Source organism: Eutrigla gurnardus, assembly GCF_963514095.1.
Source record: "Eutrigla gurnardus genome assembly, chromosome: 3".
NCBI classification, from domain to species: domain Eukaryota; kingdom Metazoa; phylum Chordata; class Actinopteri; order Perciformes; family Triglidae; genus Eutrigla; species Eutrigla gurnardus.
The window spans coordinates 15,617,039-15,634,056 of record NC_139917.1 but is presented as its reverse complement, the minus strand read 5'-3'; the positions used below and the strand labels follow the sequence as shown (position 1 = coordinate 15,634,056).

At 40.1% G+C, this 17,018-nt stretch overlaps 1 protein-coding gene across 1 annotated transcript in view; it reads left to right on the top strand.

Annotated features, from left to right (window-relative positions):
* tusc3 (tumor suppressor candidate 3) overlaps positions 1-17,018 on the top strand; it is a 64,526-nt gene that overhangs the window by 31,243 nt on the left and 16,265 nt on the right. Inside the window, exons 3-6 of the mRNA XM_084005638.1 lie at positions 1,136-1,253; positions 3,897-4,037; positions 6,753-6,893; positions 7,207-7,296. Coding sequence (XP_083861764.1) covers positions 1,136-1,253; positions 3,897-4,037; positions 6,753-6,893; positions 7,207-7,296 — 490 coding nt within the window. The remainder of the gene's footprint in view (positions 1-1,135; positions 1,254-3,896; positions 4,038-6,752; positions 6,894-7,206; positions 7,297-17,018) is intronic.

Sequence of the window (17,018 nt, the reverse complement as noted above, 5' to 3'; positions counted from 1 at the left end):
TCTCTTAAATGACAGAAGCATCCCATTATTAGGAGTGCGAGAGGAAGAGTTAGAGTAAGAGATGGATGTTAGATTCTGACCGTTACTAGGCAGCAAAGGAGCGCAGCTAATCACCGAGGTCATCACATAACTCCTAAGCCTTGTCCCAGTTCCATACTACATACTTTGATTAGCCTTGTGTCTGAATAGTGTTCTATAAATAACATTGCCTTGCCTTGCCTGTTACCCTAACTGGATCATTTGCAGCATAACATCAATGACCAGTCTTTTCACACAATACGACACCACTTAAATGGTAAAGTGACTGCAAGGTCAGTTCAGACACAGGACAGACTTGACCCCTATCCAAGATCAGGAAACGATTTATGCTGAATGGCACTCGGAAAGCCAGCTCATCTTTTTAGCGGAGAGGTAAGCTACTCTCTAAGAAACAAAAAAATCCAGAAATACTTTTATCATTAGGACAGTTGCTAGAAACTAAATAAACCTACATTAATTAATAACGTGGACCCTCAGGACAGTTCATACCATATATCAGTGACACGTTGACAACCTAAAGTGACGGTGGTAGTTACACATAGATATGAACACCACTGTAATCCCTGACAGTCTGCTGGCTTGTTGAAACGCTGTTCACTTCAAAGAGACCTAACATTAGCTGCAAATGTGACAGTGGAACATCAACGCACATAACACATCCAGACAGACACTTTCCTACTAATTAAAGTCAGCACAAGAGGCAGCTGACATCAGACACAATGTCAAAGTAAAGTTTAACAGACAGAAAGAGACATATAGCCCATGTCAAGGGGGGAAGAAAAAAGAGACTGCCTCTTGGTGTTTCAGTGTTCAGTGTTTATCTTGTCATGTAGGAGGAGGATAAGGTGACAGACTGGACTGATCGTGGCTAGTTAAAATATCACCTTCATTAGGCTACTTTTGAATGAAACGGAAACAAAATGACTAATGAGGTTTGGGGAAGAGAGGAATGAAATTGTATCTTCACATGTGATGATGACCATCGGATGGAAAAGGAAGCTGCCAAGGATGTAGTGTACAGTTTCCTTTGTAACTCCCTTAAAAATCTCTTTTCTTTGTTTTTAACTCCTTCTGTCTCTCTCTTGTCATCCTGTAGGCAGGCGAACGAGGAGTACCAGGTCCTGGCTAACTCGTGGCGTTACTCATCTGCATTTTCCAACAAGCTCTTCTTCACCGTAGTGGACTACGATGAGGGAGCTGATGTCTTCCAACAGGTAACTAGTTATATCAATGCTGCATGTATTCACCCAAACCTACTGTGAGTTGCACCTTGTATCCTTTCTTTTTCACCCTCCAACCCATGACTTTAATGAAACACATTCACACAGTAGTGTTGGCTACTGAAAGTAATTTGCTAGGTAGTAAAGCTTTCTGATTGGTTGGTCCTGCTGTTAAAAAAGAAAACCTTGGAGAAAAAGTCACACACAAAGTCATACATACACACAGAAGGACGTAGTGACATACAACATCCTGCAAAGGCAGTAAGACATACAAGGACACACAAACAAAGGGCAGCTACAAACATGACCATACGTACGCAGTTTTTTTTATACCCACTGCAATAGCACAGTGTAAAATGGACACACACACACATGGGCGCACCTATTTCCAAGGTCAAACAAGCAAGCCTGAAAGCAAAAAAAAACAATTAGATGCTTTGAATCGCATGGAAACATACGTCATACACACCGCTCTCAATCAGAAGCACGGATGAGTTAGATAGGATGCTGCTTTTATTCCATGCACACACGAAAAATCTGCATGTTGATCCGTTTTAGTGTGTGAGAAGCCCAACTCTGAAAATGGTCCTCATAAAGTCCTAATTTTCTGCATGTAATGGTTTGAAAGAATTGCTTCAATTGTTCATATTTGAGTCTCTCTGCTTACCCAGTATGTAGATGGGTAGGTAGGTTTAATTTTTATAGTAATGATACTTTTATTTTTCCAGCTTGTTAGCTTCTTCAGCTAAGATTGTGTAATGCGTCACTAGCTTCAACATAAAGGAGTCAGTACTCCTTTTTGCAGTTCTACGGTGCCATAAACTAGAACTTATAATCTCCCTATCAATTGTATTGGAGTGTAGATGTGGTCCACTATAATGAAATTAGTAGTTTTTTTTGCAGTTCTACTGTGCCATAAACTAGAACTTATTATATCCCTATTAACTGCATTGGACTCTAGACATGGTCCACTATAATGAAAATAATTCATGACTGAATAAAAACCCAACTACAGTAATTATAATACATGACTTTCCAATTAAACTGTGTTAAATATCCCGAAAGCAGTGGCCACAAATCAGATTCTGCTTTGCAGTGACGTTGGTGGTCTACAGGAGGTTTCGATGGGTGGCCCAGTGGTTGTCACTGTGGATATACCAACATTTGCATTGTGATGCAACCATGAAACCAAAATGTCCCACAAACAAAAATAAGTGTGTTAAATAAAATCACTGTAACTTCTATGGTATCAGGATTGCTAGATGAATAAAAAATCCCTAGCGCCAGCAAATGGTCTGCAGTCTGCAAGCACCTTTTTAACTAAATACAGGAAAAAAAGGTAAAAAATGTGGTATATTCCCAGTTGTCCTTTGGATTCTCGACTTTATACTCTTAGAACTTTAAATAGCTGTGCTTGGTTAGAAATAGCCTTGCTTTTAACTTTTATTTTGATTTATTTTGGACCAATAAATCCAGTGATGACAGGATTAAAACATGGTCCTACATTATACAAAACACATTTCTTCTTTCTTCCCACTTTCTGTTTTGCTGGCCTTGTTTTCTTTTTACTTTTTACTGATTTAATTGCTAAATGCCCTCTGGCTTTCTTGCGACTTCTTTTGTATTTCTCCTCAAAGCATTTTGGTTTTCACGATTCTGTCCACTTCTGTTGTTGTCCTGAAATAAAAAAAGATAGACTAGTGAAGTCGAATTGGAAGTTAATTACATTTACATCCCTTTGCTCCTTTTAGTGTGTCAATGCACTTTATTGTATTTGTCTTCATGGACATCTGTGTACATATTCTCACATTTGCATGGACGTGTTTGATTGTGCATATGCAATCTAACTCTTTGCACCTTTTTAACAGAGAAAGGGTGGCTACTCTTCGTATAATGACATTTTTAGCTCACGGAGATAACTAACCTGTGTGTGTGTGTGTGTGTGTGTGTGTGTGTGTGTGTGTGTGTGTGTGTGTGTGTGTGTGTGTGTGTGTGTGTGTGTGTGTGTGTGTGTGTGTGTGTGTGTGTGTGTGTGTGTGTGTAGGTGTAAAAAACAGAAAAGAGTAATCTGTATGTACAGAAAAATATATTAATGCAAATATAGAATGACTTGAGATGTCCTCTCTTTCCAATTATTAGCTGTGGAAGCTAACACAGAGCCACTTACTGTCTTGTACTGGATCAATAGCAAATTATATAACATGATAGAAATGCAATACACTGATGTGATTTCTTATATCTAATGATCGTTGCGGGTTATTTTTTGTCACCATTCTTGCGCCAAGTAATTCGATATTGAGTAGCTGCCCAATACAGAGTCGGGGGCCCAATACTTTCCTGCACTATACAGCTGCATAGCACACCTGTTTAGCCAGTCAGACTTTGTTGTATTTCATTGTGCATCCCTGTGTGTATAACGACAATACATTATCCCTGAATTCACATTCTGATGTTTACAAAGAGAGAGACGTATGACACTTAGCTGTCAAGAGGTGAACCCATGATGCTGGCCCTGAAATCAATCAGTTGATTAAGATATAATGACCGACGATGTATATTTATCCTTGGCTGATATGCTCCTCAGTGTGTTTGACATTAACTTGACATAGCCCCTCGCATTTTCCTCTTTCTCTCTAGTTGAACATGAACAGTGCTCCAACCTTTATGCATTTCCCAGCTAAGGGAAAGCCCAAGAGAGCCGATACGTTTGACCTGCAAAGGATTGGCTTTGCGTCGGAGCAGCTGGCCAAGTGGATTGCAGACCGCACAGATGTTCAGGTACCCTACACATATACACACACATACACATCTGCAAGAAACATGTACTCATTTGTCTCATACTATCTCAATAAAGTACATGTGTGTATAGTGGTTTTAGCTTTTGTAGATCTTAACAATATTCTACATGGTTTGACATTAACCAAATATGTTGTCGGCCCCCTGGGGTCGGCAAGTTTCATCAGGTCTCTGTTGAGATTGAGACTGCATTTTTTTCCCCAGTGTTGTAGGTGAGCTGTGTGTATCTGGACATGTATATTCATCCACATCATAACAATTGACTTGATGTGTGTGCTTTTTGTGGGTGTGTATTTAAACACCTCACACATGTAGTGTTGTTGTGTTGTGTTGTTTTATCACTTTCATTCCCTGCTGTGTTGCCAATTGTATTTCTACGTGTTTTCTTTCAAATTGAACAGAAAAAACAAGCATCAGTTTCCCCAACTTTGGAATAAAAAAAATTTAAATCAATGCTAAAATCAGAAAAATATATAAAGTGATTGGGTTGCTTTGTTTCTGCACCACAAACCAACTGCATCAAATTCTCTTTAGAGGTGGTCAGAGAGTCTCGGTACGGTGGATTTGTCAGTAACAGCGTTTGATTGACAGCTTTCGCATCAGCCCTATAAAAAGATACTCCACCAAGTTTACACATCAAAGTCTGTTTACAGGCCTTGGGGAGTTAGTACTGTTGCATGTTATAGGAGTGCAAGGCTAAACGTAGGGGGACGGCTTTTAACATTTCTGAAGGCATCCTTAGTCTTTGTGAGAGCAGATGTAATGTTGACCAAGTCATAGGAACACTGTGTTACTCAGGTGGGTGTACAATGCTTTGAGGCACTTAAGCTGTTTGCACCTAAGAGATCAAACCTTCGACCGCTGACCACAATTTCTTCTTCCCTGGACAACCTGTCAGGCAAATACCAACAGACCAAGTCCAAACCTCCTGCTGACATCCTGTTGATGGATCTGGATTCAAAAAGCTGCCTTTCAGCAAAGGCAATGGGGAGCACTTATACTAAGTGCTAGCTTTCAGGCACTTCAGTGTGACTTTACCGCATGAATTAAGAATGGAACAGGAAAGGGAAAAAAAAAGAAGAAGAAAGGACCGATATTTTGAGAAAAATTGAGAGATTAATACATTTGTGTGGTAGAGGAACTCAAATGAAAGCGGTTAGAGGAGTCCGCGTTTACATTTAGAGGCTATAGTATCAAGAAGTGACGATAAGGATTACATGTGTTCACTTTTTTGCTTTTTAGCACATTCAGACTTCTTTTTGCGACCAGATGGATCCCCCCTGCTGGCCATGATAAGGAATGCAAGTTTAAGCCACTTCAGCCTTCATTTTACTTTGAAGAACCATCGGATGCTGCCTGATTGGGTGTTCCACAATTCAAACATAAACATAACTCAAAGTAGATGGTGTTATTGATTAAAGATTAAGAAAGCCTATATTTGTTTAGTACATAATAACACATCTGTTAATATCAAACACAGTGTTGTGGAGTTTGCCTTCATGGTCCCACACAGGCACAGATAGAAAGAGAGAGAGAAACATACAGAAGTAACAAAAGAGTTTTTATATGACCTGGCCTCTGTGGTTAAAGTTAATAAAAGGAACATTTTTAGAGTGACTTTTCTTTTTTTCTTTTCTTTTCTTTTCCTTTATTTGTTTTATACCTTTTTAAAATGCTGTGCCCACTTATTCTTCCTCCCATTGTGCTGCAGCTTACCATTACTCACATTCCAACTGAAGAATAGATGGGGTTTTGAAAACAATTGACACATCTTGTTTTTGAAAACATGTCTTTACATTCAGCTTATTAAAAAAGGACGTAAAGCCATGTTTTTTAAAGAACTGTTGCTAAAGGTTCACAATTACCAATCCAGGGTTAATTTTTGTACTTCTACTATGTGTGCAATTGTACATTTCTTTTTAAGATCTTGTTTACTGAATTGTGGAACCAAAAACTCTTTAAGCAGCATCAGTGGTATTTTATAACCTAATGATAATAAGCTAATGAATCGGCCCTTGAGCTCACAGTTGACACATTTCGACATAAAAGAAAATAAATCAAATGCTTTGTTGGTGTGGAAACCATCTGAATTCCAGTGAGCCATGGGTTTTAATTCCAAATGTGTGATTGTCTTTTAAATTGTTTTGTTAGCAAGGCAACATTTTGTTTGATTCCAGATTGTCTTTGTGTTAAATGTTCCTAAGAGTGAATTGTCTGTTTCTGTGTTGCTCAAATGTTCACTTAGTATACTTTCAACCACAGATTAGGCTTTTTTTGTCTTCTTTGCTTCTTGTTTTTCTACCCAGTTATTGTCCATTAAGAAACTGAGTTTTCCATTCAGTTAGACTGAGCCACTTCTGAGTTAGAGTTCTTGTTGGCTACTCCGATACACTAGCTCACACACAAAACAACAAAAACGTCCACATAGTTTAACTCCTGTTGCAGATTTGAGGCTGTACTTAAAAGTTATTTACTTATCATTTATTTACGACTACAAGCGTGGATGTACTGGGAATTACTTCAGCCCGGGACTTTGAGATGTGATGGCACAAGCCGAAATTATTTTGGCAGTCATTTTAACACTAATTCACTTTTTGGGGAGTAAATAGAATTTGAAAATGAATATCAGTCCATTGGGTTAGTTATATACTCTCTCTCTCTCTCTCTCTCTCTCTCTCTCTCTCTCTCTCTCTCCAGATCCGTGTCTTCCGTCCTCCTAATTATTCAGGCACTATTGCTTTGGCTTTGTTGGTGTCGCTGGTTGGAGGTCTATTATATCTGAGGAGGAACAACTTGGAATTCATATACAACAAGACTGGATGGGCTATGGCTGCACTGGTATGACACACACACACACACACACACACACACACACACACATGAAAACCTTCTCAATACACTGCATGATTCCACTAAAGACTGTAAGGTCAGAGAAGTGAAACTGCTTTGGAAACAAATTGAGTGGAGTAATCTTACCTTTAAATAGTTTGTCTCACAGTCGCATGTTGAGAAGGATAAATCTAAAAACTCTGTTAATTAAGATAATGATATATTTCCAGCTGATGAAGGTTATGTAACACTGTTTTCTGTCTGTCTTTGCCCCCCCCCCCCCTCTCTCTCTCTCGCTCTCTCTCTCTTCTCTGTGTGATAGTGTGTCGTTTTTGCGATGACATCGGGTCAGATGTGGAATCACATCAGAGGTCCTCCCTACGCCCACAAAAACCCCCAGAATGGACAAGTGGTATGACATTTTTTCCCCCCTATGTAACCATGTAACCATGCATTCATCCATCTCTTTATTTGTTCTCTTTCCTTGTTTCCATCTGTCCAGTTTTGTTTTTCATCCAACCTCCCATCTCTTTGTCCCCACTGTTTCTTTCTTTCTTTCCTCGTCACTTGCTTGCTGTCCTGTTTTCTTCTTTCTTGCTTTCTTTAATGCGTTTGGTCTTCACAGGTGGTATGTGTGTGTTCTTCAGCAAAGAAGCATGATTGTAACGATTAATCTCTTTTACGGTGCAGTGAGTGAGGCTCTAAATCAACGGTAGGAACATCTGTAAGGCTGTTGCCCCTGTGTGTGTCTGTCTGTCTGTCTGTCTGTCTGGACAGCTGGGAGCAGCCATTGTGTGTGATTATCTACTTAGAGAGTCAGAGTCATCTTGGACCAAGCGTAGAGGGAGGGGGGTCGGCAGATGAAGTTTCTTTCTGTCTTACTTTCTGCTGGTCATTTAAGTTTGTTCATTCATGTGTGAAATTGAAATAACAATATGAGGGGAAAAAAACTGAGAAAATGAGGGAGAGGTGGGGATGGGACGAGTGAGGAAGGGATGGGAAGGGAGAGGAACTGGGAGAAGAATATTTTCCTTAAAAAATGTGATCATGTGTCTACAATATTATGACTGACACACACACAAACACACCCATCCGCAGTGAGGGATGCATGGGGTTCACGTATACCCAGATATACAAAGCAGTGTTGTTTTTGTTGGAGAAACAGTCAAATCGGCTCATGCCGAGACGGAAAGGGATTGGTATTCCCCGTAGCAGTACAACAGAGGGTAGTGCACAAACACAGTCTCATAAAGTCAAAAGAAAAGGAATAAAAAGAAAAGCATCACAACCTCCCCCTCTTGTCCTTTCTCCCATCCTCTATTCCACACGGTATGCTCCCTCGCTTGTTCGGCGTACAAGGCACTCTATTTGTAAGGCTCTGTTGGCTCTCTGTCATTTTTCAGTCTGTTTGACAACAAATAGGTTACACCCTCATCCCATGTAGATCCCAGCCTTCACCCCGTCTTTCGCTTCCCCTGTTGTTTCCGTATCACTCCTCTACCCTCTTTTTTTGCCCCCTTCTTGCTTCTGAACCACTTCTATTCTACCAGGATCTTCAGGCAAGGGATGCTGCTATTGTCGGAAATAGAAATTATGACCACATTAATCCCAATTGATTAAAAAAAATGTAATTGCACACTAGAGGCTCCACTTTATTAGATTCTGGGTAGTGTCACATTTTACAATTATAAACAAAGAATACCTATCACACTCCTCACAGTATATCTTGGAATATCCTGCTGTGTCCTTCTCTCTTCACATGAGTTTTTTTATTTCTGCCCTCTTTTCTTCCTACTGCTTCCCATTCTTCTCTATGCCCTTCCTTATTCCTCTCTTCCACACTTCCGTTTGTCCTCACACTATGTAATAGTCCCAATAAGAATAAAGTGGAGTCATCTAATCGGAAACATCCACACTTGCCTGCTGTGTCTGTCCCCTCTCTGTCTCTTGTTCTTGGTTTTGTATGAGCTAAACAGAGCGATGAGGGCAGCATTAAAGCATTTGACACAGTGAACTGTCGAAACAGCATTTTAGATAAAGGCAGAAAATGAATTCCCTTACTGTGGGGAGCAATAGCCATAGGCATCTGATTCAAATGCAAAGGTGAGCAGGTCATAAAAGATTTATTACCGAGCATGCAGAAAACAAATTATACCAGTTAGGAGTAGAACGCGTGAAGAACTGGCAGAGGGACCGCTGTGTGCCTTATCCATTACGAGTTTACCCAGAAAGTAAAGGTTTTATGCTTTGGGATGTTAGCAAACTCCAAAGACAGCTTCTGAAACAAGTGAAAAGAATCAGTCAAGAGTATGATCAAAAAGTGTCAAATTATTTAAGATAATTCTGCTTTTATCCATGTAAAAACCCCCACCACATGCCACATGCTGTATTCCTAATGAAAGGGGTTTTGCTATCTTAGTGATGAGCAAACATACCTTTGTCCCCCTTGAGGTACTTTCCAGGAATGTCATTACTGATGGTATCCATTGTTTAAATAAACAGGTTACCAACATTACTGCCAATCAGATGCCCACGTATTATAAAACCACTTATTCCCATTCATGTATATGGTATTGCTTATTTGAATTTTTTTGTCCTGATCAAAGGCGACGTAGGCTATCGGGAGATACAAGTTCAATGTAGGGAAAAGCTAGTGTCGGCAGTGACATTCACAGTGTCATATTGTGGCATACTGCAATTAAACAACACTATTGATGGATATGGAGAATGACCTTTGTAACACTAGTATGTTCATCTTAAAAGATTACACTGATGGAGAACTTACCTACGGCTGATAGACTGAATGGATTTTTTTTTATTCCAAATCGTAGACCATAGCTTTAAGTGTTTTATGTTGGCAGCAAAACCCATAAAAAAACCTGTCGAAATATATAGTTCCATGACTGCCATATTAACAATCCTAAATGTGTGTTTTTCAATTACCCGTAGAGGGAGATGTTAGATTTTACATTTATTTTAAGTTCAAATACACACCCTCCCATATGCTGCTATAAGGCAAGGTCAGCCCTATACTGAAATATATTACATGAACTACCCTCTGTGTCTACTTTATTAGGCAGACCTGTACAGTCTGGTGCAATAGAATACATGCATTTCCTAAAATGTCACCATACCACCAACATTATACATTATGCATAGAGATAGCTGTTATGGCAGGGCTGCTGTATCTGATTGCGTTAGATTGTACTGGTGTACTTAAATAAAGAGATCACTGTGTGTATGTGACCCTATTATGTGAAATTATAGTATGCAAACCTATTGAGTGCTTGATTTATTGTTCTATAACTTCCTGTTAAACCCCATACATGCCTATCCTCTTCGGCCTTATAGCATAACCTTAATCATCCCTCAGTAGTCATTGATAACCTTATTGACTTAAGTGCGTTAACACGTTTTCTTCAGCTTCCAGGTCAGATGGCTATTTCGTACCCACTCAACCAAAATAGCCGCAGAGATAGGTTCATTAGATCTTGTGTGAATGGCCCTCATCTCTCTCTTATGTCCTCTTTCCCTTCACACCTTTTCACCCCCTCTTTCTTTCTCTCTCTCTCTCCCCCTCTCTCTCTCTCTCACCCACCCACTTAAAATTCTTCTTTTACTCTCCGTCCTCCAACAGTGAAAAGCTCGTACTGGGCAGATGATATTGAAAAGATACCAGCCTTATCATTCCTGTTCTACTTCCTTACCATTTTCTCGTTACTTCCTCTCACCTTCCTCTCTAATCTCTCCCTCTGTCCCCAGACAGTGTAATTCCTTTAAAATGATGAGCGAGCGAGGCCAGGTAGACTATATTGAAAGGATTTGTCAACTGATGAATGGCACGACCAAGCAGATGAAATTGTAGCGAGCGACTCACTGTGCAGCAAGAAAATACCGCCGCGCTCTCTCTCTCTCTCTCTACTACAAACATGGACACACAATTGAAGCGAACAAACAGTCACATACACACAAAAAAACACTTCACATGTCTCACTCACACACACACACACTTGTTTTCTTGTCGAGGTGTTTCACAATAAAAGTTGTGTATGAAATGACAGGGATGTCCAGAAAGCAAATGTTCCATTTTTCAAGCATTTCAGGCAGGATTTCCCACGTGATTTTTACTATGACCAACCACTTCTTTCGTTCCACACTATTAGCCGGTGACATTTCCACATTTCCAGCTGATTTCACATGTTTGCTTGATGGCTTTTGGCCGCTGTCGGCAGCGGTCTTCTCTACATTATTGCTCATCTTCTCATTTTAAAGAAACACAACTGTCGCTTTTACTGGCACTCTGCAAAAAGTTGACTTTTGGCTTGCAGAGGGCATCAGTGTGTGGTAGGTGTGAGTGAGTGTGAGTGCCACTTCATTTTGCTTTACGTGTGTGTGTGTGTGTGTGTGTGTGTGTGTGTGTGTGTGTGTGTGTGTGTGTGTGTGTGTGTGTGTGTGTGTGTGTGTGTGTGTGTGTGTGTGTGTGTGTGTGTGTGTGTGTGTGTGTGTGCGCGTGCGCGTTTGATTGATTGAGGGAATGCTTGTGTGTTTATCTAAGTGTTTTGAGCCGGTATGGAGAGAATTGAACAGTGTAGTGAAGCAGTGAAAGAAATGGTACTTTAGGCTGGATCTTTGTTCAGATCAGTAGACTTTGATCATCCCTCTCTGTCTCCATTCTTGAAGGCTCGCACCCACAAACATACACAACCTCATACGAAATGATTGGAACCATTGTCTTTAGTAACGGTCATTAAGAACCATATAGCCATGCCCAGGGGTGTCAAACTCATTTCGGTTCTGGACCTCTGGCCGTAAAAATATATATCCTGACTAGTTAGCTCAGTTGCTAATGGGCTAATTTATTTCTTCATTTTCAAGGGATCAAGAGCGCACCCCACACAGTCTGATAACCGATCAAACTTGAAATAATTGATTTGATTGTTTGTTTGATTTGTCCAATGATGCATCCTCTTGTACTGTATTACCTGGCGATATCATATAAATGTGCTTTACCATCATCAGCTATTCACACTGATTACACTAGAATGGATACATTTCACTGCAGAATTCCACTGTTTCAATATAAGTGTTTCGAGCCCCCCCTCCCGCTCTGATTTATTTGCAGTTCTTTCACAGCCCATAGGCCCCAGAAGAAATCCTCCAAATATCCCTGAAAAACAAAACCCAAATAACACTTAATCTGATGAGGAAATTAGAAGTCACCTCATTTTACTGATTGACATGTGGTTTTTCTACCAAAAAAAAGGAAGAAAACAGATTTTAAATGGCTTTAATTGACTCTTGGGTAATTAAACTGAACTCTCCATGGAGAGTGTACATATTGAACTGCATAAACAGTGAGCACATAATGAGATTTTAAAGCATCACCTGAATCCTGAAAATAGACTCCCATATTTGTTCAAATGAAGGATTCAGTGAACCTGCACATAGTCCCTTTGCTGTTCTGGATGAATCACCCTCATATGCTCTTAGATCTGGTTAGTGAGCCATTTAATCATTGATGTGTTGCAGGATATTTCACTTTTAACTAAGAAATATTTGCATTTTAATGTCTGATACTAGCTACCAATCAAAAATAATGAATTGCTGTTTTGCCCACTCTGTAATTATCTCAACTCTTTTTTTCTTCTTCAACATTTTTAGTTGACTCATGATTTTACAGGTCTGATTCAGTCTGCCTGTATCATCCTGCAAACATTCATCCTCTCCCTTGGTTTTCTCTTTCACGCTCTTGCTCTCGTTTTATGTTGTCGATATTTAGCTTTTACCCAGAGTGCCTTGCGAGGCTCACTTCTTAGATCGCTGATCATTGTAACAATTCGCAACAACAAACACGGTCATACCTGTCCGTTGTTTCTATAAATGAAGCCCATATCTCCACTCCATCTCTCTTCCTCTCCGTTACTTACTTTCTCCTCCCTGTTCGTTCTGCTTTGTTGACTTTTCATTTATCCCTCTTCCTGTCTGAGTGCCTCCTGACCTTTACCAAACACACACACTCACACTCACACACACTACACTATACCGACGTGCATGCATGATACAGGATGGAAAAGGATGAATATAGCTATTTGTAAAGGTTATCTGGCCCACAGCTATTAACGGCTAACACCACAACGTTTTGGGTTTAGGGAGAATGGTCAAGTCAAGAGAGTGAAGGACAAGGCATGCTTTTGCTCACATACTTTATGTTCTAAGTGTTGAAATAACTTCCCTCTGAGGCCAACTATTCCATTTCCATCAGTACTAATGTACCATGTAGCACACTAGGACGTGGCACATTGAGGAAATCATTGAAAGCCACTTGTCAAAGCCTGATTTCTGCCTATTTTTAATACATTAATAGCATGGGAGAAGCCTATGGACTACCTCTATATATGTGTATATGTAAATGGATGTCATCGGCCTGCCTTGATGCAGGCACCTAATTTGCTTGAAAGTCTGACAAATAGGGTGTTTCATGCAGGTCTTACATAAACATCCCTTTTTAATGTCAATGTATTCAAATGAGTGCATGAACACAGACACAGTGCAGTTCACATCTTTGTTCTTGTATTAGGAAGAATGTAAACACGCATATTGCCGAGATCTTGATCTTAAAGCATACTAATGAAACAAACGCTATCGTAAATTATCCTCGGGGGAGGTGTTAGGTAAAGGTCTAGACATATTTAGAGTTCCAACGTTGATATTTAGATTTTTGAGTGAGCTAACCTTTTACCATTTATTTTCTTGAGCCCCTCTGGAGGGAAAATCCCATGACTGAGTATTTATATATTTTGCATAGACCTTTCTTTATGTTAAAGTTATTCAGTGCATTTTAAATGCGTATTATACCCAAGGATATGGTAAATAAATAGGTGGATAGAATACTGATTGTTTTACCAATTGCCTAAGACAACCCACAAGAAACAGGCTTTTAAGGAAATTAATGTTTTTTCCTTGGCATGCAGAGTATACAGTGATTTAGGCTGAAAAAGTCATAGCATAATAATTAATGGTGACATTATCATTTGGTAAATTGTAGCAATAGATTCTTGAGTAAACTGCCTTTGACCATTACATCCTCAAATAGAAGACGAATGCATTTTATGTATCGGTTGATCTGCTTCTTTCACATATACATGACATGTTTATTCAAACCGACTAAATGTTTCAAGCTCATTCGCAGACATGGCTCTCTTAAATAGCTAATCCATCAGATTAATTGGAGCGGTAGCAGATTAGAGTTCTACCAGACAGCTCCACAGCATGAACCTGCCTGAATGTATGAAGGTGAGAAATAATGAGGCTATTTAAAATTGGAAAGGAGTATACAGTATGTCAGCATGCTGGGTTTTCAAACTTCATCAAAAACAGTGACATGTAGCAGCATGTAATGGTAGTGTCAAAGAAGCATCTCCCCAATGACAACTTCCATCATTGAAAAAAAATCACACTGAAAAACAACATCATCCCTAAAGGCAGTGGGACACAATAGGCTATAAAACAGAAAAAAAATCTCCTATGAAGTTGAAAATAAAAAATTCAGTTTTACTGCTTGTACTTCCTCCTACCATCTTGGTGATGAAGTGAAATGTGCATTAACATGTTCAACGTGTTTCCAACCCTATACCCTACAACGGTGGATCTAATGCAATGCACACTCTCTGTTGCTGTTGGCGCTGACCAGAAGCCCGCAGACGGCTCCTCCAGCTGAACATACTTCAAGTATTGCTGCTCTTTGACTTAAGTGCCACGTAGGCTTCACACAATGGTGGGGTTTTAGCAAATGATGGGGCAGTTGAGAAACTCTAGATTTCCTCACAACTCTACATGTGGGGGTTTGGCTCAGGAGGTAGAGCGGGATGGCTGGCAACCGCAAGATTGCTGGTTCGATCCCCGGCTCCTCCTAGCTGAGTGCCTGGTGTCCCTGAGCAAGACGCTTCACCCCAATTGCTCCTGACGTGCTGGCTGTCGCCCTGCGTGGTTGACTCCGCCATTGGTGTGTGAATGGGTGAATGTCGGTCATTCCTGTAAAGCGCTTTGGAGAAAAGCGCTATATAAATGAGGCCATTTACCATTTACATGTCGGAGCTGCTCGTAGCCACAGTCAGTAATTGCCCTCGCTGCCTCTACCCTCAATGGTTAGCTATGTTTGTAACTTATTACTAATTCAGTAAGAACAGGTCTCAATTCTCTAGGTGGGTGCTTAGCTAACAATTCCACAGCTGATGATGCTAGTCAGGTTACGTCACACGTCAGACAATTTGGGTTGCCCCTGTTAGACACTCCAAAAAGGTTGTACTGGCTTGTGGCAATTGAGTATTGTACACACAAATGAACAGTGAGTGACAGTTAAGCTTTCACGTTCATGAATCAGGCTTCGCTCAACTGGACGCGAGGCACATCATTCCGGTGAGATACAACTTCCTATGAAAAAACAAAAAAAATCTGAGAAAGTAATTTGCCATCCAGTCAACAGACGTAGAGTGTGAGTGCCCTACTGGCTAGCTAATTGCTGCCTCTCTGCATGGTGCTTCACCAATGCCACAAACCCACCCTCCAGTCCCCCATCAAGTTAACACTTTTGCTCTGTCAGCACCGTTGTTGTTGTTTGCAATGATTGGCCTGTCTTGATTGTAGCTGCTATCCTCTGACACAGCCATTGGCATGGTGAGAGCCATGTGGAGGCAATACCTAGATCACAGATTTGCTCTGAATCTCTGTAGATCCTTTAAACATATTATGGTTATCAGCTTGGTTTATTCTTCCCGGAGTGGATACATAATATGTCAGACTCTGAAGTTTGTTTGTAAGACTATTTTGTTCTCACTGAAAGCAGCTTGTTAGATGTTTTTCATGACACACAGTGAGTCATGTAAGAAGGCCTGATTACATCACAATTGTATCTACTGTCAGGGAAGTTAACAGTGGTCTGCACTTTGGTATGCAGCTACAAACTTCAAATCAGGTATTTGCTGTGACCTTTTCATTGCCTTTCTTAACTTTGCAATATGTTGTATTTAATTGGATTCCGACTTACTGGAGCACTGTTTACGTACAAAGCTAATTAACTTGACAACTATTCTTTAAGATGTATTTTTAAGATATGCATTCATGTAGTCTTTCAAGTAAATATTGTGAAGTACTGAGAATCTTTAGATGGCTCCAATCAGGTGCTTGCCAGTCAATGAAGGTTCTCTTTTCATTATTCAGATTTGGAGGAGTAAGATTCAGAAGCTGTCTTCATCCATATGGTGTTTTAATAGATTTCAATTCATCTGGCTAGCACCAAACCCCATTTTGAAGGCTGCATGGGCTCCTTCCCAAGTTGATCTGTGTTGGTAACTAGAGAGAGAGAGCAAGAGAGACGGACAAAGTGAAGGACTATGACTTTCCATTCATCTAACTCGTGTTAGCCTAACGAGCTGTGGCTTCCAGACCACCATGATGTCTTACGTCTTTTTAATGAACACACACTTTGCAGGCACAGACAAATTCCAATTTCCAGACTCATTCACAGAAATGCATTAACCTACTGGTTTTCAGGACACACATGCATACCTGCATACAACAAAACCCACATGCAGCTCTGCACACTAATGAATGGAGCTCCTGCATTCTAATCCATCAGATTAATCGGAAGTGCCTGGCCATGGATTGAGAAATTATTCATCCCCCACACAGGGCTCTTGCTCACAGCTTCTATCTGCAGCTTCTGTTTATGTAACATGTAGAGAGAAGTGTCTTTAAAAATGGCATAAAGTAATGTTCGTTTAGTTAAAAAAAGGGGCGGGATTTGGATGCAGTTAATACATTTTTTTTCTCCCCCAAATGTCCTGCCTTATCCGATCAAACTGTACTTGATTTAGCAAGCATTTCCTGCAGTGATTGTTCAACAATCTCCTGAAAAAAAGGGACTGAGCTTGACTCATTCAATTAAGGTTTGCATAAGGACTTGTTATTTAGCCTTTTGTATCGTAGCACAGCTGTAGCGCTTTCTCAAAGTACCTCTCTTTCATTGCTCTGTAATTCATACTTTTTCATGTACAGTTATTCATCATTGAACAAAAGTCTTGTCCATTCTGTTTACGTCCTCGTGAATGTACTTCACAGTGCTGTTGACTTGGGTGT